The 25,233-nt window shown below is 42.7% G+C and overlaps 1 protein-coding gene across 27 annotated transcripts in view; it reads left to right on the forward strand.

Annotated features, from left to right (window-relative positions):
• IQSEC1 (IQ motif and Sec7 domain ArfGEF 1) overlaps nucleotides 1-25,233 on the forward strand; it is a 683,881-nt gene that overhangs the window by 581,120 nt on the left and 77,528 nt on the right. For 25 of the 27 annotated variants that reach the window (XM_008165506.4, XM_042849588.2, XM_042849589.2 and 22 more), the window contains 2 exons: nucleotides 11,495-11,777; nucleotides 18,540-19,804. In XM_008165506.4, coding sequence (XP_008163728.1) covers nucleotides 11,495-11,777; nucleotides 18,540-19,804 — 1,548 coding nt within the window. Of the gene's footprint in view, nucleotides 1-10,210; nucleotides 10,236-11,494; nucleotides 11,778-18,539; nucleotides 19,805-25,233 lie in introns of those variants that run through there. The other 2 variants (XM_065551203.1, XM_065551210.1) reach the window with 2 other exon arrangements.

The following is a 25,233-nucleotide window of genomic DNA, read 5'->3' on the forward strand; positions in this document are numbered from 1 at the left end:
GGTGCACTGTATAGTCAAATACTTGCGTTAAAATTCAGTTATGCATAATGTGGCATAGCTTTGCTTTCAGCCTCATCTGGGTGTGTTTGTGCTTGTTTGAGATAAATGTGGTTCAAGACTTGGGATTCAAATAAGAGATCTTGTAGCTGTCATAAGCACCAAATCATATGTGAGAACTCCTTTTCTTAGATGATAGTTCCTATGTGGAATGCCTAGACTTTGACCTGAACCTTTTTTTTTGCCACTCTAGTGCTTTTCCCAGGCGTCATCTCAGGAGGGTCTAACCATAGCAGCTGCATCTGCAGCTGCCATTCTGTTTCTCTGTATGACTTCATGTCAGTTCCACTGATGGCTTCTGGCTGCATACTGCTTTCCCTGAACCAGGTGTGAGAACTTGAATCCATTTCAAGGCAGCATGTATGATTACTAGGAGCTACAAGAGGCATTGATTTTCCTTTTTTTGGAAACACCTAGAGCATGAAGATACATATTTGATGCAAAACTGATAGGCAGTTCTGCTCCCCTCCCTGATGTTTAGACACTCAGTAATACTTGTTTTTAAAACTAAGACAAATATCTTGCAGTGGAATACTAGTATAAAGTGGCATTCTCATATAAAAGCTTTATTGTTTGATTTGCATTGATACCCTCTTCACAAGTCTTATGACAAATCCCTCAAGTGTCTGGATATTCCGGTTCTGGATGTTTTGGTAATGTTTATGGATAGAAGTATAGCTATGACAGGAACAAAGAAAGTAAGCTTGTAAAATTATTTTCTCTCCTGTATGACTTAACATAGTATTTTTGTATACTTTTCTCATGGGCAGAGATGGTTTGAATGGATTTGGGGAGGAAATAGAAAAAATGAAAGCTGGAGAAGGGGCAGATTTAATTGAAGAATTTCCCAAAATTGGCACCTGTGGAAATAGCATGTGAATTTGAAGTATGTGGGGACAGAACAAGATGGCTTGTCCTCTTTCGGTATTTATGGAATCACAGGGGACTTGATGCAGCCTCCAATCTCCTAAATGATCATCTAGTGGCTAAAGGAGAGAAATAAGAGTCAGGAAACCTGAGCTCTGTTTCTAACTCTGCCAATGACTTGGTTTATAACCTTGAGCAAGTCACTTAACTTTCCTTATGTGAGATTTATAAGTTTGAGATCCTTGGAGGAAATGCCCTATATAGGAGTAAATTATTATTATTGCATTTGTATACAGAGGCCTGTTTCTCTAGGTTATTAGTCTGAATCCAGACCATGGAAATAGTGACTAAAAGTTATAATGATCTGATGGTTGAACAAGGACCTGTGTTAAATGAGGTTAGTGTTCTCCACCCAGTTATCAGTGGACAACTATCCAAAATAAATATTAAATAAAAACAAACCAACATAATCAGAAATGATTCTGATACTCTTGGTAGGAAGGCCAACAACTATTTGGTCAGGGATAATGAACTTCTCTTGTCTCTAGAAATGAGGCTTATGGAGGCAGTTTGCACTGCCACTGCTGATGCTATACTTGTTCAGAGATACTCCAGCAATGATAATTTTAGTGCTCATGATACATTCTTGATTATGTTTTATAAAGGAGAATGTAAAGCAGCATCTCCATTCTAATGACTACTTAATATATATCAAGAGGGGAATTTTTACTGACTGCATCTTTCACATTGGGTGCAAATGCACATTGAATCCTGCAGAAAATAAACTGCCTAGAGTGAGTTTTGCATTATACAGTCTTAGTACAGTTCTTACTGGCTTATTCACAGAAAAGCTTCCTACTGCTTCAGCTGGCATAAGGACTTGAACAATGAGGATCCTGGATCAACTCCCAGCTGGGGTATGGTACAGGATGCACACACCATGCATCCAGAAACTGAAGGGAGAAAAGAGGGCTCTGCTATTGGTTAAGTCTTTTCTATCCAGCCACCAGTTGGCAGACTGAACAGGAAGATTGCAATTCCCGAGGCTAGGGTTTGTTTGCGTTTCCTTGCAAAATATTTTTGGTCTGGCAATAAGGAAGCAAATGGCCTGGTCACTGCAAACTAATATAAATGCTTTAACCATCACAGTAGAATACATTTCTGGAAAAATGTAGAATCTTAATAATAAAAGAAAGTGAGAAACTCGGGCATAAATATTTCATTAGGTTTGGTTTTAATTCAGATTGTGCAGACTGTCTGGAGTCTGGACTGCCATTCCTGGCAATGTTTAATCCCAGCCATGCTTTAAAAATTATCTGCTTCCTATAGAACAGAATGTGAGTACTGTCATGGGCAAACTGAGCGCTGGGTGTTTTTTTTTTTTCTATCTGATGTCAACTGGGAAGACAAGAAATTGGCTTTTTTTCACTTTCTATTCATAATCCTCAAGCACGTCTTTAACACCTTAGCAACTAAGGAATTTACTGTGCATGCCTTAGAATTCATGTTCATTTGGTTTATATGGTTACGAAACATTATGGCAAAATCTCTAAGACAGAGATCTTAGGAGAGCCACCTGGTAGGACCAGAAGCAATGAAAACAGGGACCTACTACAAGGGTCGGGGTAAAATGGGTCCCAGTCAGGGGCCACCCTTCTCCTTTGCATCCCTCCCCCCTAGACTCAAAACTGTGTGGGGGAGACCTGCATCCTGAGATTCTGGGGGCACTGGAACCCAGATGGTGTTTCTCCCTTCCTATGTGGGCTTGGGAGAAAATTACAGAGAACTGCCAGATGGAGCAGAAGCAGCCAAAGCAGGGACCTCTGGGCATTCCAATCAAAACTGTAGAATATTCTCTGACTGTTTCTGCCCTGGCTGATTGGGTGTTTGCTCCTTCCCTCCTCAGTCCCCTCACCTCAGCTTCACTTCCCACCTGCCCCTCTTATTCTCCAACCCTGCCTCTTCTCCTCAGCCCTATTCCCTTTTCTGTCCATTTAACTGATCTCCTCCTAAGTAAACCCACTTCTCCCCCTCCCCCGCCCCAAAATGCAGAACTAACATCAGATAGCAAAACCATGTTAAATCACACTGTTCCCTCTGCTTGTGACTTCTACCCCTTCCCCTTCTTGCATCTATTTTGTCTGTTTAGACCAGGGGTAGGCAACAGTGGCACTCACACTGCCCAGGTCCTGGCCACCAGTCCGGAGGGCTCTGCATTTTAATTTAATTTTAAATGAAGCTTCTTAAACATTTTAAAAACCTTATTTACTTTATATACAACAATAGTTTAGTTATATATTATAGACTTATAGAAAGAGACCTTCTAAAAACGTTAAAATGTATTACTGGCATGTGAAACCTTACATTAGAATGAATAAATGAAGACTCGGCACACCACTTCTGAAAGGTTGCCGAGCCCTGGTTTAGACTGTAAGCCCTTCAGGGCAGGGATCATCTATTATTCTGTGTTTGTACAGTGCCTAGCACAATGGGGACCCACTCTGGGCTGGCCCTTAGGCACTTCCTTAAGAAACCCGACTGATAATATAGTAGGAGTGAATAGGCCAGACAAGCTCAGAACCACCAGTGCAGGCTATTGCATGCCTATAATTTAGTCACCTTTATTCATTCCTTAAAGATTTGTTGAAAAATAAATAGTACTGGTATCTCTAATGCATATAACACCACAGGATTTTTTTAGTGCCTGTTTTTGTTCTCACCTCTTTGTACTGCCTAGTCATAAGCCCATTCTAAATAAATCCTCTGATGGAAAAATAACCAGTGAGTTCACGTAGTCTAAGTAAAATATCCATTGGCAAAAATTTCTCTCTCAAACTTTTATTCCTCCCTCAATTTGATCAGGTGGAGGGGCTTTCTAGTGTGTTTGCTGTTCAAAAACTGCATGTGGTCTGGTTCTGCTATTACACTGTTCAAAACATGCTGATTTCTCTGCTATTTTCTTAATTCAGAATAAGATCTACAGCAGGGGTCGGCAACCTTTGGCACGTGGCTCGCCAGGGTAAGCACCCTGGCGGGCCAGGCCAGTTTGTTTACCTGCCGCGTCTGCAGGTTCGGCCAATCAGGCCGTGGTTCGCTGTCCCAGGCCAATGGGAGCGGCAGGAAGTGACGCGGGCTGAGGGATGTGCTAGCTGCCGCTTCCCACCACCCCCATTGGCCTGGGATGGTGAATCGCGGTCCGTGGGAACCACAATCGTCCGAACCTGCGGACGCGGCAGGTAAACAAACTGGCCTGGCCCGCCAGGGTGCTTACCCTGGCAAGCTGCGTGCCAAAGGTTGCTGACCCCTGATCTACAATGTGCTGGATTTCAACACTTGTGTGGTTACTGTAGCATGTGTCCACTTATTCCATTAATTTGTGAACCCATTATAGCCTTATATATGCATTCAAATGCTTCATGACCTGAGTGATTTCACGTTTTTATTTTACATTGTCTTGAATACTGAATGTTCCTCTTGTGTCTGAGGTTTTTAAAAAAAAAAATGCTTTACACACTGATTTAGCTGCTAAGGATCACAAGGTAGAGTTGTCTGTAAAACAGATATTTTTAAAGATGAAGCAATGAGACGTCTGTAAAATATTAATATTTACCATCTAATTTGCATTTCTTGATGGTCCTGTCATAGCATGGTGTGATGTTTATGAGCATTAAATGTGTTCACCTGCAGAGCCCAGTCTGCAGCCTCTGCAGTCAATGGGAGTTTTGCCATTGATTTCAGCTGGGAGCAAGATCAAGCCTATAGTGTATAAATACTCAAGAGAAAGCTCAGGGTTTACTTTTTACTTTCCTAAAATTTTTGGGACAGCCTCCAGTCTCTGTGTTTGGCCCAAATATGGAAGAAGTTTTTGTATTTTTTAGTTGACTTTGTTTATATGCTTGTGTTGTACAGTGTCAAGTTAAAGGGAGGTAAGATTTGTAAGGAAGAGAATGTGAGGGTACAAATGAAAGGGCCCTATTATTCTACCAGTAATATTAAATATGAAAAAAGAAGAACAGGAGGACTTGTGGCACCTTAGAGACTAACAAATTTATGCCACAAGTCCTCCTGTTCTTCTTTTTGCGGATACAGACTAACACGGCTGCTACTCTGAAACATTAAATATGAAGATCCTTTATTTAAGAATCTTGTGTTCTTTTTAAAACATTAATCAATTTAAGTTTCGCAACTCTTTTGTGTATTATTTGATGTAATCAGGTGTAAACTGAGACACAAAGATGGTAAGAAACTTGCCTAGGATCACACAAAAAGAGTGGCAAGGCCAGGACTGGAACCCAAAAGTCTCGATCTTTCCTGCTGTGCCCTAACCACTAGACCACTCCCTCCAATTGCAGATTTAGTGAAGGCCTAGATAAATTGAGTGTACAGCTGCGTTTTTGCTCTACTATTTGTTTGTTTGTCTAATAAGTAATCCCAGATGACTTCTGCCATCAAAATCATAGGAAAGGATTTTAAAGATACAAGAAATGTTTTTGTCATTATTAACATCCGTTTTGCTCATTGTCGTCCTGGTTATATAGTATATTACTTCGGCTTAGTGTGAGGCTCGATCCTTCAGCCTATTCATCCTCGACATTCAGATAAATTAGTTAGAAAATCCGCTTTTGGCAGCAATGGTCTCACATTGCCATTGTTCTTTGATTCAAACAGAGCAGCCAACTTTGATTCTGTAGCTGTTAGAACTCAGTGTGCATCATGGGTAATGCAGTGTTAGTTGCACTGCAGGTATGACCCCTGTCTTATTGCCCTGCTGATGAGACGAACAGATCCTACTTGCATTCACATATGTCACTTCTATTGATGTATTTTCATTTTTTTTTTTAAGTATGTATGCTTGTGTGTGTTAGATGAGGAGATGCTATTGCAAGAAATCCAGATCTGCACATATGGTGGAGGGCAGAAAACCTCCGAACCCATCTATATTTAATTTTCCATAGCAGTTTTTATTCCTTGGGGGAAGGCAGGTTATTTTGAAGTGTTGATTTTCACCAATAATCTTAAATATCTGTGAGAAGTAAAAACAATTTAAAAACATTGTATCCAATTTGTTTCCATGTCTCTCCATGCCTTCCTCCGCCCCATCTCCTTGCCCCTTTTTCTACTGCCTTTTCTGCCTTGGTGCTATTAAAATCTAATACAGTTTGTGGTCTCTGCAGGCTTCTTTATAGCAGAACCTTGCTAATATCAACTGAGCCAATTCAGACGGCTTCTTTTCTCTGCCAAAAGAGAAAAGCTTGAAGGTGCAAACAGAATCTTACAAAGCATTTCCTAGGCCCAGTAGAAATCCTTATTTGTAATCAGTAATGTCAATATCATGAGTTATTCCAAACACTAACTTTCCATTCTTTCAGTCTGTCCATTTCATTCACTCCTTCGGTACAGTGCTGGCAGCAGCCTTTTCCTCTTCCTGGCTTGTCTGACAACTAAATTCCATCCTTCTATTGAGACTGGAATGAAACAGTAACACTAGAGTCAGAGAGTCACAGTCTGTCCCTATAGTTACTCTATTCTCCTTTACTGTTTTATGGTTGTCATAGTGAGACCGTTGACGCTTGCGTCATCTGAGTATTGTGGGGGAGAGGAACCAGTCCATTAAATCCAAAGTCTCCCTAAATAGACAGGAGCCCTGAAGAGTATCTTACCATAAATTGGAGATATCCGTGAGTATCCTAAATAATACAGGTACAGCCCAGTTGGATAAAGCTAAGACATGGTGGAAGCCCCAAATTATAATTGACTTATAGTAATAAGCCCTCTCCTTGGCCCAGTTGTGCCTTGGAGGGTTGATGTTCACAGTTTTTATTTGTGCTTTACAAGCGTGAATGTAGTTAATCTCACACAAGTTCTGCCAGGCAGTAGTAGTATCCCCCTCTCATAGAAGGAGGGAAATGAGGCACAGAGTGAATAAAGCCTACGTTTTCAGAAGTGGTCACTCTTTGAGGGGATCTCAGCTTTTGGATGGCCAACTTAAGATACCTAGGCCTGTATCCTCAAAGGTATTTAGGAAATCAGTGGGAGTTAGGAGCCCAAATTCTTTTGAGTATCTTATCCCTAGAGTTTGTGTTTTTTGTTTGTTTGTTTTTCAGAGATGTCTAGCACACACAGCTCCCATTGCTTTGAATTGGAGTTGTGGGTGCTAAGTAGTTGGAGATCAGTGACCACTCCTGACTTCCAGTTCTCTGCCTTAATCGCATGCCCATCCTTACTCCCCTTGTATTTCATCATGTGTTTTATTCCCTGCTGCTGTGAGGTATGGCAATTCAGCAGTGTTGGAAGTGGAAGATGCCAGACTAATTCAGGAGGAGAAGACTGATAGGAGGAGGGAACTAAAGGAGGCAGGAGAAGCTGAATGACCCCCAGTCTGTCCTACACCTCCTTGCAAATGTGCTTCTGTGGCTACAGGTTAATTGGCAGGTGGCTCCTTGAAAACTTCCTGCATTCCTTCCTTGCTTCCATGCAGCCAGGAGCAGCTGACATACAGGCATGCCCTTAGGCATCTGCCTACCAACCCATGCTCTGCTTCTCTGGTCCTGAAACATTCAGCACAGCTGCAAGCATGTGCATAGCATGGTCCAACAGAGCCACTAATGGGCAATCGGCTGAAGCAATGTGTAGCCTGAAGGTGAGATGGATAATGAGGAGAGCTGGCAGGCAGGGTGAAAGAGGGTGGGAGCCAGCAGGGGAAGAAGGGAGACCAAAGCAATAAAAGAGAGATTTACCAGGCCATGAAATAAAAAGGAAAAGAGTAAAGGCAAGAAAAGGGCTAATGTATATGGAGAGAAGGAGAAAGGACAGGGAAAAACAGCCTGGGTCCAGGGCATGGAATAAGAACCGCTGCTAGCGCATGTGTGTGTACTTGTTTCCCAGTGGGGAATGGGGAGGGGAGAAGCCCTCTGTGGCTTCCCCCCCCAATCCTGGTGGAGGGGGGGGGAAGGGGGCTGAGGGGTGTCCGTCAGGAGCTTGTGGGGCAGCCAGGCTCCCAACAGGGAGCTGCCAGAGGAGCTGAGACCCCCTCCTAGGTCGGTGGAAGCACTCCTGATGAGGATGCGTACCATGAACCCAAGGAGGGTAGTGTGGACATACAGCCACCTCAGCTATTACTACAGTGGTGAAAGTCAACCTAACATAGGTAGTCTTACATTTCTAGTGTAGCCATACCTTGAGAAATCACTGTTTACCCTCCCAGACAGAGTGAATCCCATGACTGTAATTGTCACTACAAGGAGAGAGCAGTGTCCCCGCACAGGATGAGAATGTGACTCCCAATCTGTGGCTGGGTGAAAGTCTGGTGATGGCCGCCTCTCCCGCTAGTACACTGAGGGACTCATCTGGAATCCATTTTGGAGGAAATGAGTTACCTTAAGTACTGTGGTTCTCAACCAGGGGTACATGTACCCCTGGGGATACTCAGAGTCTTCTAGGAGGCACACCAATTCATCTAGATATTTGCCTAGTTTTACAATTAGCTACATAAAAAGCACTAGCGAAGTCAGTACAAACTAAAATTTCATACAGACAATGACTTGTTTATACAGCTCTATATACTACATGCTGAAATGTAATACAATATTTATATTCCAGTTGATTCATTTTTACCATTTAATTATAAAATAAGAGTGAGCAATTTTTCAGTACTAGTGTGCTGTGACACTTTTTTTTGTATTTTTATGTCTGATTTTGTAAGAAAATAGATTTTAAGTGAGGTGTAAATTGGGGGTAGGGAAGACAAATCAGACTTCTGAAAGGGGTACAGTAGTCTGGAAAGTTTGAGAACCATTTCTTTAGTATAACCATTGTCAGGAGTAATGGGGGAGGAGATGATCCTCACCAGCCCATTGCTGTTGTGAAATAAGATCTACTTTCCTAACTGCCACAGTTCTATTAAATCCATTATATGATGGGGCAATGTGCAGCCCAATAATAGTTTGGAGAAAATGACTTTAGATGTCCTTAATACCACACACAAATCACATTTATTAAAATGTTCATACTTGCATTGAATGACATTTTTAATAAGGAGAGGGAAGGTGTGTTATTTGACAGGTGGATTTTGTTTGATTCTGTTCTCACTCCTATGCGCATGCGCACACACACGCAACCCTTTAAATTAGTGGGCAATGAAGGTGGGGGGAAAAGAACAGAGAATCCAAATATGCAGTGGAGATCTGGCTTGCTTACTTGAAAAGCCTCTCATACATTGTGCAGGAGGGCTGCATGTTGTAAAAGATAATTACTTCGCTGCTTCAAAGGTCAGGCACGTGGTAACAGGGAGTGGGTTTACAACCAAAATGAAATTAGTCATACCAATCATTCAGGGGTTGCATTCGCTGCTGGAAAAAAAAACCCTAAAATATTAAGAGAGAAACCAAAAGCATTTTAGAAAATCATGGCTTGGCCCTGAAAAAAACAAAGTCTTTCAAATCAGTGCTGCAACTTTTTATTAATGGCATTAAAGGTCATTAAGAAGCCATGTACTGAAGGAATCGTTATTAAAATGTCAGTGTGGTAATCATCACAGTAGAAGGATTATTAAACATTTTACAATTTAAGAGGGGAGGAGGACAAAAAATGTCAGAGCTAAGAAAGGAAAAATATTAAAACCTTGTGACAGTCTGGTGTCGCTTGTCATAACTGGAGTATAAAACAAAGTTAATGTGCTTGTACTAAAACTACTTACATGGATAGAGTTTAATTAGGAACTTACTAGGTACAAACAAATGCAGCCTAACAATTCAACCCTCAACTGGAAAAATACTTCTTAGCGCTGAAAGAGGCAGTATGATGCAGTCTGGTAAGGAAATCCTCAATGGAATTTATTAAGATGGAAACTGTAAGTGTAGGGTTTTTTTTTTTGTTTTATTTTAAATGTGTGGCTTCATATTTTCAATGTCAGTTACTAAACTTGGGATAATTAATCTTTTTTAAAAAATTGAAACCCAGCTGTATTTTAAGGGAAAGGGATTTAGTTTCCTGTCAGCTTCCTTTTCGGAAAAAGTGACTTGTGTATAGATTGAAATCTTTCCAGTTTGCATGTCTAAAAACACCTTTTTTGGGAGAGTCACATTTTGATGGGGCAAGGAAAGAGGAATTGCTTTCAATTTTAAATGTTTGTAGAAATATTTTGAGCAATCTAAGAGCCTTCCCCCCCCCCCCCCCACTTACACAAGTACAAACTGTTCAAGCCAGAAGAGGTTTGACAGTGTTAACCTTGATCTTTTCTGGCACTGCAATCCACTGGAGAATGTTCTTTCAGAAATCACTCTGTACTTTGAACTGCTGAAGGGACTGCTGTGGTGTGTATCTAACAGGGACCATAGCATTTCATTTCTAAAAGACAACAGAAAAGGTTTTTTATGTTTGAGTGTATGTGAGCTGATGAAAGTAATATATGAGAGTGTAAACCAGGGTGAGGGCACGTGGAATTTTATTTCTTGAGAGTCCTGGTGTATCTGTTCTTAAAACAAAAGGTAGATAGGGAAAGTGTGGGTTTTTTTTTTTTTTTTGTGCGCATGTGGGGAAGGGAGTGTTGCTGAGTCATTTGAAAACCAGTGTAAATGAAAATCCATTTCCTATCAACATTGTGTGTAAGCAGGATACATAAACATGGAATCCGTCAATGTTTGATTTAAGCTGTATGAAAAAGAAATATGGCATCTTGTACTGTAAGAGTTTTCTAACATAAATGAAAAAACGAATGCAGTATGCCATGAAAAAATAAATAGTACCTCAAGGTAAACTTTGAACAAGATTCAGTTCTAGAAAAAATTCTGGTTGTATGTCACATTTCATGAATTTCTCTTCCCCTGGTTCTTTAGCATTAGTATTTGTATGAAAAATGAATATTTGTTTCTGAGAGGTCTCAAGTTGTTCTAAAGTGTATTCCACACTTGAAGTTACGGTCCTTTTTATTAGCTAGAAAACCCTACCTCTTGGGGTATTTTAAATCCGGATTGGACAAAATTCTACAAAATATAGTGTGAGAATAATCCTGTACTGGCAAAGAGATTAGAATTACCTTCCTAGATATTTTTCCCCATCTTTAATTTCTATGAATACATTATTTTCCCCCTTACCCAAAGTAAATGAGATTTTCTGTGGTCTGTGAGGTATAATGTGACATTACTTCTTATATTTTGTCCTACATGACAAAAATATAAATATACATTTGTGGTTTTTGCAGTGGACTGAAGTAGAAATGAGTGGAAGAAACTCCTTTTGGAATTGTTTCTTTTTGCCTATAAATGGTCAAATGAGTTATTCAGAATATTGCTAAAAATTGTTACATAAAGTTAAACAGGAAATCTCACTTTTGCTGCCTCAAGACTTCTACAGCAAAAATAGAAATCTGTTTAAGTAAATGCTAAATTTATGGTAGTTAACCTACATAACTCTAGACTATAAATAACTGCAGGTGAATTTTAACAAATAGTGAATTAAGTCTGGATAATCTGAAGCTAACTAGAGCTGTACTAATAGTTAACTGCTGAGATCTTTGGTGTATAATACTTACTAAAGGCTTTTCTCCCCCCCTCCCCCTTCTTTGTTTATCCAGTGTTGAAGGCGAAGCTCCAAGTAGTGAAACTGGCACATCTTTGGATAGCCCATCTACTTACCATCAAGGACCTATAACCCATAGTTCGGCTATAAGCCCAGACCATTACGACCATTCTGCTTACGGGCTGTATTCTGTCTCCCCTGGGCAGCAAAGATCTCGGAGGCCTAAGCTTCAGCACTCAACATCAATACTGCGAAAACAAGCAGAGGAAGAAGCTATTAAAAGGTCAAGATCACTTTCTGAGAGCTATGAACTCTCCTCAGACCTACAAGATAAGCAGGTATTTAAGCTATGTTGCTTTATTTATGAATAAGGCAAAAGGGTCTGTTTGCCAACCAAAAAAAGCTTTAGGGAAGTTCACATGTGCTGCTGAAAATGACACGCTTTTATTTGTCTGAATCCAAGTTAGTTCAAAGCTGGCATAGTCGAATATTATTAAAATTCCATCCCCTTCACTTAGGGTGACCAGATGTCCCGATTTTTATAGGGACAGTCCTGATTTTGGGGTCTTTTTCTTATATAGGCTCCTATTTACCCTCTACCCCCGGTCCTGATTTTTCACATTTGCTGTCTGATCACCCTACCTCCACTCCACTATTTCTTTGGCTCACTGAGGCAACAGCCAAAATTATGTTAATAACAAATATGGCATTTTTTCCAAAGTGAAAACTTAATTCTTCCAGTGGTTATGATTTCATGCATTTGGCTTATATCTTGGTCACAGGGTGAAATAATGCAATTTTTTCCTCAGTAAAATTAGTAATTTAAAACTTGGAATGGCTTTGGTGCTAGTGAAAGAAAGAAAAAGATTGTTTCCTCTATAATCACACTAAATTCGAAGTGCCAAATCTTGAGTTGTTAGTTCATTTTTTTTCTCAGTCAGGCAACACTCCATTTGACTTCACTAAGGGCATGGCTACGCTTGCACATGTAGAGCGCTTTGAGTTAAACCAGCCTTCGGAGAGTGCAGTAGGGAAAGCGCTGCAGTCTGTCCACACTGACAGCTGCAAGCGCACTGGTGTGGCCACATTTGCAGCACTTGCAGCGGCATTGGGAGCAGTGCATTATGGGCAGCTATCCCACAGAGCACCTCTTCCCATTCTGGCACTGTGGCTTGTGGGAAGGGGGCAGAAGGGTATGGGGAATTCTGTGGCCTATCCCAATGCCCCGTGATGCATCGGTTCACATCCCAGCAATCCCTGTGCTTCTGTCCACATTTGGCGCCATCTCTCAGCGTTTTTTGTGCTGCGCACTCTGTCTTCCCTTTTGGTCTGCGGGAATGGAGACTGAACTGCTGAGGAATATGCTGATGAGTCTCACCAGCACATCATGTTTGGCAGTCGAGTTACTCCTTAAAATCCAAACTGACAGGACTCCGACGATGATATGGACTTGAGTAATGCATACGACACGAGATTGCTTGTGGTGTTCATGGACATGCTCACCACTGTGGAACACTGTTTTTGGGCTCGGGGAAACAAGCACTGAGTGGTGGGATCACATTGTCGTGCAAGTCTGGGATGACGCCTGCAGAACTTTCGGATGAGAAAAGCCACTTTCATGGGACTGTGTGAGGAGCTCGTCCCCACCCTGCAGCGCAAGGACACGAGATTGAGAGCTGCCCTGCCAGTGGAGAAGCGGGTGGCTATTGCAGTCTGGAAGCTGGCAACTCCAGACAGCTACCGATTGGTCACTAACCAGTTTGGAGTGGGAAAGTCAACCGTTGGAATTGTGTTGATGCAAGTTTACAGGGCCATTAATCGCATCCTGCTCAGAAGAACCGTGACTCTGGGTAACGTGCATGACACTGTGGCTGGCTTTGCACAAATGGGTTTCCCTAACTGCAGAGGGGCGATAGACGGGACACACATTCCAATTTTGGCACCAGCCCACCTAGCTTCTGAGTACATTAATCGGAAGGGGTGTTTCTCTATGGTTCTCCAGGCGCTTGTGCGTCACTGCCGGTGTTTCATTGACATTAACGCAGGCTGGCCTGGAAAGGTGCATGACGCACGCATCTTTCGGAACACAGGCTTGTTCAGGAAGTTGCAAGCCGGGACTTTTTTCCCAGACCAGAAGATCACTGTAGGGGAAGTCGAAATGCCCATTGCGATCGTTGGAGACCCCGCTTACCCTTTAATGCCGTGGCTCATGAAACCCTACACAGGGAGCCTTGACAGCAGCAAGGAGAGGTTTAACAACAGGCTGAGCCAGTGCAGAATGACTGTGGAGTGTGCTTTTGGCAGTTTAAAAGGCCGCTGGCGCTTTCTGTATGGGAAGCTGGACCTGGCCGATGAGAGCATCCCCGCGGTTATATCCGTGTGCTGTACCCTCCATAACATTTGTGAAGGGAAAGATGAAAGATTCACTCAGGCATGGAACTCAAAGATTCAACACCTGGAGGCTGAATTTGAACAGCCAGAGAGCAGGGCTATTAGAGTGACCCAGCACAGGGCTGCAAGGATTAGGGATGCCTTGAGGGAGCAATTTGAGGTTCAATCACAGATTTGCGTATGTCCTGTTATACTCAGCCTTCCTGTCTGGAGTGCTGTGCAATCAGTGCTATAATGCATGGTGATGGGAGTTGAGTGCAGTGGGTAAGGGTCGTAGTTTTCAGGGCTTGTGGTGAAACTACAGGTGTTGGAAGCAGCTGGTGGCAATAAGAACCTGGATGTTGGGGAAAGTGGGTTGGAGGTGACATGGGGGCACAAAGGAAAGAGTTTTGGGACAAGAGCTGCAGGGGGTGCGGTGGGCGTGGTAGTGCTCCGCCTGCATGGCTACGAGCGCCTGGATCAAGTCCGCTTGGCGCTCCATGATGCTTATCAGCCAATCTGTGCTTTGCTGCCGGAGCTCCGCGCTCTTGTGCCTGCGATCCGCATTCTGCTGGTGGATCCTCCTTTCGCTCTCCCACCACTCCTGAGCTTTTAGATTCTCATTAAGGGACTGCTGCATGACTTCATGCAGCATGTCTTCTTTGCTTCTACGTGGCCTCTTTCTAATTCTTTGCAGTCTTTCAGCCGGTGACAACACGGACGACTGAGATCTCAAGGTTGCATCTGTAAAGGCAAAATGCAACACTTAACAGAGGCAGCATTGTTCATACCAGACAGAGCAATGATTCCCCCATACTTAAGAGCAAGTACAGTCTACGCAATAGCATCATTTGCCCATCCCAAAGTGAGTGCACATGACCCACGGGAGCCCCAAAATGGTGAGTAAGCACAGGGTCAAGGGAGACTGATAGTTTCACAAGCTGTACTGTCCTCTGGGTTTCTGTGCCTTGGGGAGAGCCAACAGCTGCAGGGGGCCCCTATACTGAACACAATCCCCATATTTTCCACAGGAGTTCACTCTGGAAGATATCTCACTGCTGAGGGTGACCTGGGAAGTAAGGGAGGGTCTTCTATTACAATGCAGCTTCCGCCCTGGCTTGCATGTGTGCAGCAATGGTCCCCCCTCCCCTCACGGCACAGTGGCACAGACATGTTAGCCTGACTGGGACAAGGATCACAGTGGCTTTCCCGAGAAACCTGCGTAAGCGCATTGCCGAAGTTCTGGATGAGACCTTTGAAGAGATCACTGAGGCCAATTACCGTGATGTGAGAGAGAACATCAACGCCCTATTCCGCATCTAGGCATGCATGCAGCCCTAACCCTCCTTGCCTCAAGAGCCCGCACCGAATAACTTCCTTCCCAAAATAAAAGCTGCTTACTGGGCACCTCCTTTGGTGTTTGTCCTTCCCCAAGCACCAGCCGCTGCGACTGGCTGCCTTTCTCCTGGCTTGAAAACAGCTCCTGGCTGCATGCATCTACAGATTCCGGGGTATCTTCCTCCTCCTCCTCCTGCCTTGTTAAACTGGGCTCTGAAGTGTCCATGGTGGTGTTTGGAGTGGAGGTGGGGTCGCCCCCAAGTATTGCATCCAGCTCTTTGTAGAATCGGCAGGTCGCGGGGGAAGCACCCGAGCGGCTGTTTGCCTCACTGGCTTTGTGGTAGGCATTCCGCAGCTCCTTCACTTTAACCCTGCACTGCAGTGCGTCCCGGTCATGGCCCCTTTCCATCATGGCCCTTGATATCTGCCCAAAGGTATCTTAATTCCTGTGGCTGGAGCGCAGCTGAGACTGGACAGCTTCCTTCCCCAAATACTGATGAGGTCCAGCACCTTGCCATTGCTCCATACTGAGGATCGACTGGCACGTGGAGACATGGTCACTTGGAAAGATGCGCTGAGAACACTCCACGCTTGGCTGAGCAAACAGGAAGGGGATTTTCAAAATTCCCAGAGAATTTAAAGGGCGGATCTGATGGTTGGTCACCTCAAGGCAGTAGAGTTCAAAGTGATGACCAGAGTGTCTGGAACAGGCATTGTGGGACACTTCTGGAGGCTGATCAGAGCTCATTAACAGACCAGGGCATCCACACTGGCATGCAGCACTCCAGTGGGGACACATCAAATGTTATTCCACTCGCTGAGGTGGATTACCAGGAGCGCTCTAGCTGCGGAGTCAGAGCGCTCTACGTGCCTTGCCAGTGTGGACGCGTTATGAGTTAGAGCGCACTGGGTTGCTTTAATGCGCAAGTGTAGCCATGCCCTAAGACCTAAGTAGAAGTTGTGTAAGGACTTCAGGATGTCTCTCTAAAAAGGCCTTTCTACTTCTTCTTCTCTAAATGTATGAAACATTTTTAAATCACATTTGAGGTATCTTGACAGTAGCCTTATTTAGAATGTGTTACCTTACACATTCTATCCAGTGTGTCCTTTTTGAACCACTGGTTTCATAATTTAAAGTAGGTAAGCTTGTGTTTTTGTGTTTAATTGAAAGGTTTGTAATAAACAATAAACCGGTACATTTAGGTTCTGCTACAGAGATCATACTTAACATACACTATTTTGTTTACTGTGAGCCATGTACTAAGTCCTATGTTGGTTTGTTTTAATGTTTGCTGTGACAGCCATGATCAGCTGAAAAAAAACAAAATACAGGAACATTATCTAAAAGGGAAGATATTCTAGATGGGACTAGAGTTAAGCTCTTTGCCATTTTTATTACAGTATGCATACTGCAAAAAGAGGTGCACTTCTAAAGAATATGCATTTATACAGTATATTTCTGGGTTACAACTTTATACACCAGAGATTATTGGAAATGGAACAGACAAGTTTTTCCAATTTAACAATGATCAAGATCAATTAAATACTATGTTTTAGCTCATTTTAAAGTCGTACAAGGTATTTGTAGGAATGAAGTTCAAAGGCAGATTCTGGCACATACTAAGCTTCATTGACTGACCAATTTTATAGGTAGTGATTCATTGAGCCATACATTGATCTGTGAAACACAAAAGCATTCAAAGCTGTACAGGGAAGAGAGTGTGAGCTGCTCGCATTGTATTGATAGTAAGTGGCAAAAATAAGGACTCTAGTTTGCAATTTATTTAAAGATTCTGACATAGCTTTTGGGTGCCATAGAACATCAACACATTGAGACATGGAGGGCCACATTCTGAGCTGCGCCTAGGAGGTGCAGCCCAGGGTTGTGGGGTAAGTGTGGCTTTAAGCCAAATTCTGAGTCTAGCTAGGGGCATGTCCAGTCTGCAGTGCAAGTTAGAGCAGCCACAAGGGTTTCTCTAACTACACCAGCACTGAATGGCCCTTTATGGGCCTTTTTGCTAGCCCTGGCATCCCTGGCACACACCTACACCAGTGGCTGCACAGAGGATCTGTATAGAGGTCTGGACTAGCTGAAAAGGCCCCCTGCACTGCAATACTCCACAGGGTCTAATTTCATCTGCTCCTTTTATGCCATCTTAATGGAGAATCAGGGCTGCAGATGTTACATTATGAAGTATGCATTTGGCCTCGCAGACCTATACTAAAAGATCGTAACCCTTCAGAACAATATAAACACATGGCGGATCACTGTTCTGGAAAGCTTTAATTGCAGTCATGAAAAATATTTAAGAAGTTAACAAATATAGGCAAGGGTGTATCAGAAAGCAAGATAAATAGTAGAAAGATATTAGAAAATGTAGCCACAGGGCTCGTGAGCAATCATGTGGTTTTGTTTTTTGTTTTTGTTTTTCCTCCCCCTCACCCCCCAAATACTTTTCAATCGAAGGGCCCAACAAAAAGAAAGTTGATCCTGGTATACTTGATGTGTTGGTGTCATCTTCTGGATGTGGCTAAAGGATAACCTTAGGATGTTCTAAGGAAAAACAGTCCTTGCTCACTCTTGGGAAATATATTTTATGAAATGTCCGCTTAGTTTTACTGTTCCTTTTGAATTGACAGTAGTAGTTTTTAAAGACAACAAAAATCATGAATTATTCATAGTGTTTTGAGATTAGTTAACTGAATATTCTCCCACACAAAATCATATATATTAATTTGTATGTTTAGCTATTAATGGATATAGCAGTAAATACATTTGATAGGAATTGATCAGTTATGATAATACTAGGTCATAATAATAAACATTTCTGATCTTCAGAACATTTTACCAACATCCTCGCAGCATCTCTGTGAAGTAGATAAATCTGTATTATCTCTGTTTCTCAGATGAAAAGATTGAGGTAGAAAGTGTAAGTGCCTTGTGAAAGCCAGGTTAAATAAATACACCCCTGTTTCATTGCTTCTTGAGGTTGCTTGAAATATTTGCAGGCTAGAAAAGGTGAGCAAGGAAGTATTTTAAGCACACTACAGCTGCAACCAGACATCTGGAATGGCTTTTCAGGAAAATATACATTCTTTATATATTGGCATTGTTGTTATACATTTATATTTGGCATTGTTATGACCAATTTTTTTTAAAGGACCACTCAAATAATTTTATATGAAACTATATAGCTGATCTATTGAGTTTGAGGTTTTTTTTTTTATTTTTTTACACATTGAATATTTGTCTTTTGAAAGTTCTTTAGATGTATAACTAAAATATATCATTTTCTGTGGTATTTATAAAGATCTATCTAAGCATCAGGTGTCAGCTAGTAACTTTTAGTGAGTCCTTGGATTATAAAATATTTTATTTATTTCCTTTCTAGGTGGAAATGCTAGAACGGAAATATGGGGGCCGTCTCATAACTAGACATGCTGCTCGTACTATACAAACAGCTTTTCGCCAGTATCAGATGAACAAAAATTTTGAGCGGCTTAGAAGTTCTATGTCTGAAAATCGTATGTCAAGACGCATTGTGCTGTCCAATATGAGAATGCAGTTTTCCTTTGAAGGACCTGAGAAAGTCCATAGCTCCTACTTTGAAGGGAAGCAAGTTTCTCTGACAAATGATGGGTCAAAAATAGGAGCCCTTGTCCAATCTGAATGTGGTGACCTCGGGGAATCGGCCACAATGAAATCTCCAGCAGCATCCACTGATTTTGCTGATGCTATAACAGAACTGGAGGATGCTTTTTCAAGGCAGGTCAAATCTCTTGCAGAATCAATCGATGATGCGCTAAATTGCCGTAGTCTACATTCTGATGAAGTCCAGACGCCTGATCAAGTCAGAAGTCGTGAAATGGAGAGGGATAGTTGTAGTCAAATTAAGCCAGCAATCCATAATGTGGATCACAGGAAACTTGATGAGATGACTGCATCGTATAGTGATGTTACATTATATATAGATGAGGAAGAGCTATCTCCACCTCTTCCCCTTTCCCAATCAGTGGACAGACCGTCTAGCACAGAATCTGACTTGAGGCTTCGGTCAATGAACTCTTCTCAAGAGTACTGGTCCATGACCCACAAGGATGATAAGATAGACACTGATACAAGCTGCAGGAGCACCCCTTCGCTGGAATGCCAGGAGCAAAGGATGAGAATGGATCATCTGCCATTGCTAACTATAGAACCACCTAGTGACAGTTCAGTGGACTTAAGTGATCGCTCAGAGAGAGGCTCATTAAAGAGACAAAATGCATATGACCGGGGAATCACTAGTCAACAAGGAAGCCCGAAACATATCCCACATGGTATTCCTACCAAGATTATATCCCGGGAAGAACAGGAGGCTAGACACAAGCCAAGGCCCATTGATAGTCACTTAGCAATTAATGGCACAGCAAACAGGCAAAGCAAATCAGAGTCTGATTATTCTGATGGTGACAATGACAGCATCAATAGCACTTCCAATTCTAACGACACAATAAATTGCAGCTCTGAGTCCTCTTCTAGAGACAGCCTAAGGGAACAAACCTTAAGCAAACAAACGTACCATAAAGAAACTCGGAACAGCTGGGATTCACCTGCCTTCAGTAATGATGTTATCAGAAAACGCCATTATAGGATTGGACTGAATCTTTTTAATAAGTAAGTACAACGCTGTTTTTCCCCCTCATTATTTGGTAATATTTCAGTCCCTCAAATGAAGGAATATGTAACTCAGAATCAGAGACTGATATGTGATACTGGCTTTTCAGCCAAAAATAACCCCCCAGACCCACCACTAGAGGAGTTTTAAGTAAGAAGCAAAAAGAAAGCAGTATATGTGCATAGAAATCATAGCAGTTAGGTATGGAAACAGGCCAATTAGATCATATAGCTGTTCCCTTGCCAGTGCATGATTGTTCTGTGTGGCGTGTTACTGGTCATCATGAATAAAGTTGACATCTTTACAATTAGCAATCAGTATGAGAAGAAAAATAGCATATGGCATGGCTAATGATCAAGGCTACGATTTACTCACTGAGATTGTGGAAGTCACGGAATCTGTGACTTCCAGTAACCTCATGACTTCAGCCTGCAGCAGTCGGGAGCTGCAAGGTCCCCACCGTCCACAGGAGCAGGGAGCTGTGGGCTCCAAGCCAAGGGTGGGGGGGACCCTTGAGCTCTGACATCCAACCCATGGTGGTGGCCCCTAGAGCTGCTAGCCCCTGTGCAGCTGCCCCGCTGCAGGCAGTGTGGGGACCCTCAGATCCCCATTTTGTCATGGATATTTTTAGTAAAAGTCACGGACAGGTCACAGGCAATAAAGAAAAATTCACGGACGTCGTGACCTGTCCGCGACTTTTACTAAAAATATCCATGACAAAATTTTTGCCTTACTAATGACTGAAGAGACTATAGGACAGAATAAACCACTAGCTTCTAGAAAATGATTTTCACCCTGTCTGGCTTTTGGTCGTTGTCGATATAATAGAATCAATTTTTTCCCCCACGTATTCATATGTGGATGTAATAAATTTTGTCAACAAACATTTAAAAAATGAGTGAAGTCAATTGGAAATTTTGCTTTTGACTTCATCAGATAATTTCTTGAGACCATTGTGTAACTGTTAACCTGTACCCTCTGTATTGGTTGCTTTTAACACATACTTCGTTTTAAAAATTCTTTGTCTTCAAATTACTGGAGTTAAACAGTCAAATCTAATTACAGAAATGTAATCTGATGGTTAGAGCAGTGACTGGGTAGTAGAATTTCTAGATTCTATTCTTGGCTGTATTATTGACTTTGCTGCATGGAAGACACTTTTGTGCCTCTGTTTTCCCCATCTGTACAATGGGTATAATTACATGACTTAGTCACAAACTACTTCTGGGCTCAATTAACATCTATAAACCTCCTCTCTATGTGTAGATGAAGGGTGCTGGACAAGTGCCAAGATTCAATCTTGACAGGTTTCAGAGTGGTAGCCTTTTCAGTCTGTATCAGCAAAAAGAACAAGTAGTACTTGTGGCAAACTAAAAATTATTTCCCCATGCTAATTTTTCCCCTACTGTTACTCACACCTTCTTGTCAAATATTTGAAATGGGCCATCCTGATTATCACTACAAAAGTGGGTTGTTTTTTTCCCCCCTGCTGATAATAGCCCACCTTAATTGATTAGTCTCGTTAGTGTTGGTATGGCAACCCCCATTTTTTCATTTTCTGTGTGTGTGTGTGTGTGTGTGTGTGTGTGTGTATATATAATAAAATATATATATATATATCCTACTGTATTTTCCACTGCATGCATCTGATAAAGTGGATTTTAGCCCACAAAAGCTTATGCCCAAATAGATTTGTTAGTCTCTAAAGTGCCACAAGTACTCCTTGTTCTTTTTGAAGATTCATTCTTATTATCCTTTTAAAAACACTGGCAGCCATGGTGCTATTTGTAGAAGTGTTAGGAATTCTCCTCGAAGTCTTGCAGGATCTTTTTGTGATAATTGTGTAGCTTCTAATGAGCTAAGCAGTGGTCCCCAACCTTTTTTGTCTGGTGGGTGCCAGACAACGAGCCACGGAGGACCGTGGCGGCGGACGAGCATCCGCTGAAATGCTGCCGGCAAGCAGCAAAGTCAATAGGTGTCGCCGCCGACAAGCAGCGGCCTCCAGAAAATCAGCGCATTTCGGTGGCAATGACGCTGCTTGTCGGCGGCATTTCGGTGGATGCTCATCCGCCGGCCAGTACGTGGGTGCACTTAGATGCCCCGGCAGGCACCGCGTTGGGGACCCCTGAGCTACTGGGTGCTTCAGCTTCCATTGCAATTTTATACAAGTCAGTTTACTGTTCCTATTCAGCTGCCAGCGTTGTAATTTGTTTTATTTGGATTAATAAATAATCAGTTTGTCTATTATATGCTATAACATTGCAAATCATGTAAATCTGTTGACACCTTCATGTATCGCTTCATATTCTAGTACAATACTAAATACAGATCCACCAGGTCTGACTGTAAAAACCTGAAGAGGGGTGTGTGTGTGTTTTTCTTTTTGAGGTTCTTTGCAAAAGGCATTTAAACTGCCTTTAATTCACTGACATCTTATAAGGGGAAGGGTTTTGCAGGCTTTTCCTGCCTAGAAAGTGAACTGGGGGAGAAAGGCATTTCTATTTTTAGAATATCTTCAAAGATTCAAGTTGGTTGAAAAAGGAGAGAACAATGACACAGTTTGGATGACCTTTAAAAGGCCTGATGTGATGGTGTATTTCTGTCTAGTCATTAGGCCCTGAGTTGTGGGTTGTTGTTTTTTTTCCTTTGTTTTTTTTCTTTTCATTGAGCTTCAGGCTTGACATACAGCTCTTTTGGTGGGCTGTGGAAAACAGACTTAAGAGAAGGAAAAAAAGTACCCAGGCAACACACACAAATGAATGATGGCATCTGGAATTGTCAGCTGCTCCCTGGTCATATGCTGCCCTGTCAGTATGGAGCTGACAATGGGGGGCGGGGGGGAACCAAACAAACCCCAAACAACATGTACAGAAGAGAATAGAGGAGAGTGTTCTTCAAAAGACATTTAAGTGATCTTTCTGCATTGTTGGTTGGGCAAGTGAGAGGATAAAGAATACTAACTCAACATTAAATTCAATAGCAATCTAGTGGTTTTTTTTGTTTGTTTGTTTTTAGTATCCCGTCAGTGGCAAGTCCTCAGAAACACAGCACTATACAACAACTCAGGTTTACTCCTGGGGGAATTCTGCATGAAAATATTAAATTATGCAGAATTTAAAATAGTGTGCACATGTTATTTGTCAAAATAACACAATATAATCCCTCCAGTTTCAATTATTTTTGTAATTTTATTTCAAAATACTTGTCAACAAGTATGTCAAAAATACAGACAACAACAAAAAAGATCCCACCAGGAGTAGAGAGTTAAAGAAATCATTACAACAAGCCAATTTCAGTTGGGAGGTGCTGGAGGGGGCTGTGTGGGGCACCCCCAGAGCCCAGACACCTGCACCCCATTCCCCACAGAGCCCGGCTATGAGGCATCCCTAGAGACCAGATACCTGCACCCCACTTCCCCCCAGAGCCCAGACATCCCCCACAGAGCCTTTACTCCCCCCAGCTTCTTTACTGTCCCACCAGCGGATGCAGTGTGGGGAGGCCCTGCCCTTCCTTATCCTTTACCAGAGCTGGGTCTCCTGGGTCCTGTCCTGTTCCCAGGAGAATGAGGATAAAGCTGAGCAGCCAGAGCCTGCAGAACTAGGCTGAGTGCTCTGCTCACTGCAAGCTGGAGAGCTGGGTTCTGCAGAGTCCAGCAGCCCCTAATGGCTGCCAGCTGCTTTGCAGCCCCAATTCTGCAAGGGAAACATGAAAGTCTGCGCAGAACATTAATTCTGTGCAAATTCTGCATTGTGCAGTGGCGTAGGAATACAGGTTGCACCTTTTGCGTGATTTTTTTTTTTTTTATAACACTGTGTGTATGATTTTCCCATATGAGTGTCTATGTTGGCACAAGGCTGCCAAGACTTACAAGATTGCAGTGAGTCACCCAGATTCTATGGATAGGATATTTGCACAGACAATGCCAAGTTTCAAATAGATCCTGCTTGGCACTAGAGTTCTTCTTTAAGACCCATAGCATTGTGTAAGACTTGCAGATGCTGGTTCTGTCCAAGAGGCCAGTTACACCTTATTTTTGGCAATGTAAAAGCAGCGAAGAAAATCATCAGCACAGTGTCAGTTTCGCTGTGAGAAACAAGTAGGTAAAGCTCCTAGAACAGTGTTTTTTAAACTGCAGTCGCAGAATGTAAGGCACTGGGTTGCGGCAGCTATGGTCAGCACCTCCGACCAGGCCATTAAAAGTCCCGTCGGTGGTGCTGCCAGCAAAGGCAAGCTAGTGCCTACCTGTTCTGACACTGCTGCTGACGGGGAGCCGCCCAAGGTAACCCCACACCCCAACCTGTGCCCCAATCCCTTGCCCCAGCCCTGAGCCCCTTCCTGCACTCCAAACCCTTCATCCCCAGTCCTGCCTCAGAGCCTGCACCCCCAGCCTAGAGCCCTGACCTCCTCCTACATCCCAACCCCCTGCCCTAGCCCAGAGCCCCCTCCCACACCTTGAACCCCTCATTCCCAGCCCCACCCTGCAGCACAACCCTCTGCCCCAGACCTGGGCCCCTCCCACATCCCAAACCCCTCATCCCCAGTTCCGTTGGGTCACAGGCATCAACAATTTTCTTCAACTGGGTCACCAGAAAAAAAGTTTGAAAACCACTGTCCTAGAAACACCCATTGGGAAGTCAGAGCATATCATCTCACTTAAACTTCAGACAACCATCAGCTCTGTGAACATCATTAGTGCCTATGCAGCAACACTCATATCTAGCCCCGAGGAGAAGGATACATTTTACGACTCTTTGCATCAAGCCATCAAAAGAATACCCGCCACTGAGCAACTTTTCCTCCTTGGTGACGCTAATGCAAGAGTCGGTGCAAACAACTCATGGCCAGATTGTTTAGGACATTTTGGCATTGGCAAGATGAATGAGAATGGCCAACAACTTCTTGAATTCTACGCCCAAAACCAAATGTGCATTACCAATTCATATCTTAATGGAAAACATTGCCACAAAGTGTCATGACGACATCCACAATCAGGCCACTGGCACCAATTAGACCTTGTATTAATTTGCTATCAAGTGTCAAGGCTCCTGCAAAAGATGGAATCCCAGAGGAAATCCTCAAGTGCAGGAAACACAGCCTATTACCATATCTTCATCAGCTGCTACTTAAATGCTGGAAAGAGGATGAGGTACCACAAGAAATGCATGACGCAAACATCATCACTGTGTATAAAAAGTGAAAAGGACGACTGCAACAACTACAGGGGTTTCTCGCTACTAAGCATAGCAGGAAAAGCGGATTGAGGGCTGGAAGATCAACTATAGACATGATACTTTCTATGCGTAAACTCCAAGAAAAGTGCAGAGAGCAAAATTGACCATTGTACATTGCCTTTTTGGACCTAACCAAAGCATTCAACACAGTCAGCAGAGCAGATCTATTTGCAATACTAGAAAAGACAGGATGTCCA

Source organism: Chrysemys picta, chromosome 7 (genome assembly GCF_011386835.1).
Source record: "Chrysemys picta bellii isolate R12L10 chromosome 7, ASM1138683v2, whole genome shotgun sequence".
Lineage (NCBI taxonomy): Eukaryota > Metazoa > Chordata > Testudines > Emydidae > Chrysemys > Chrysemys picta.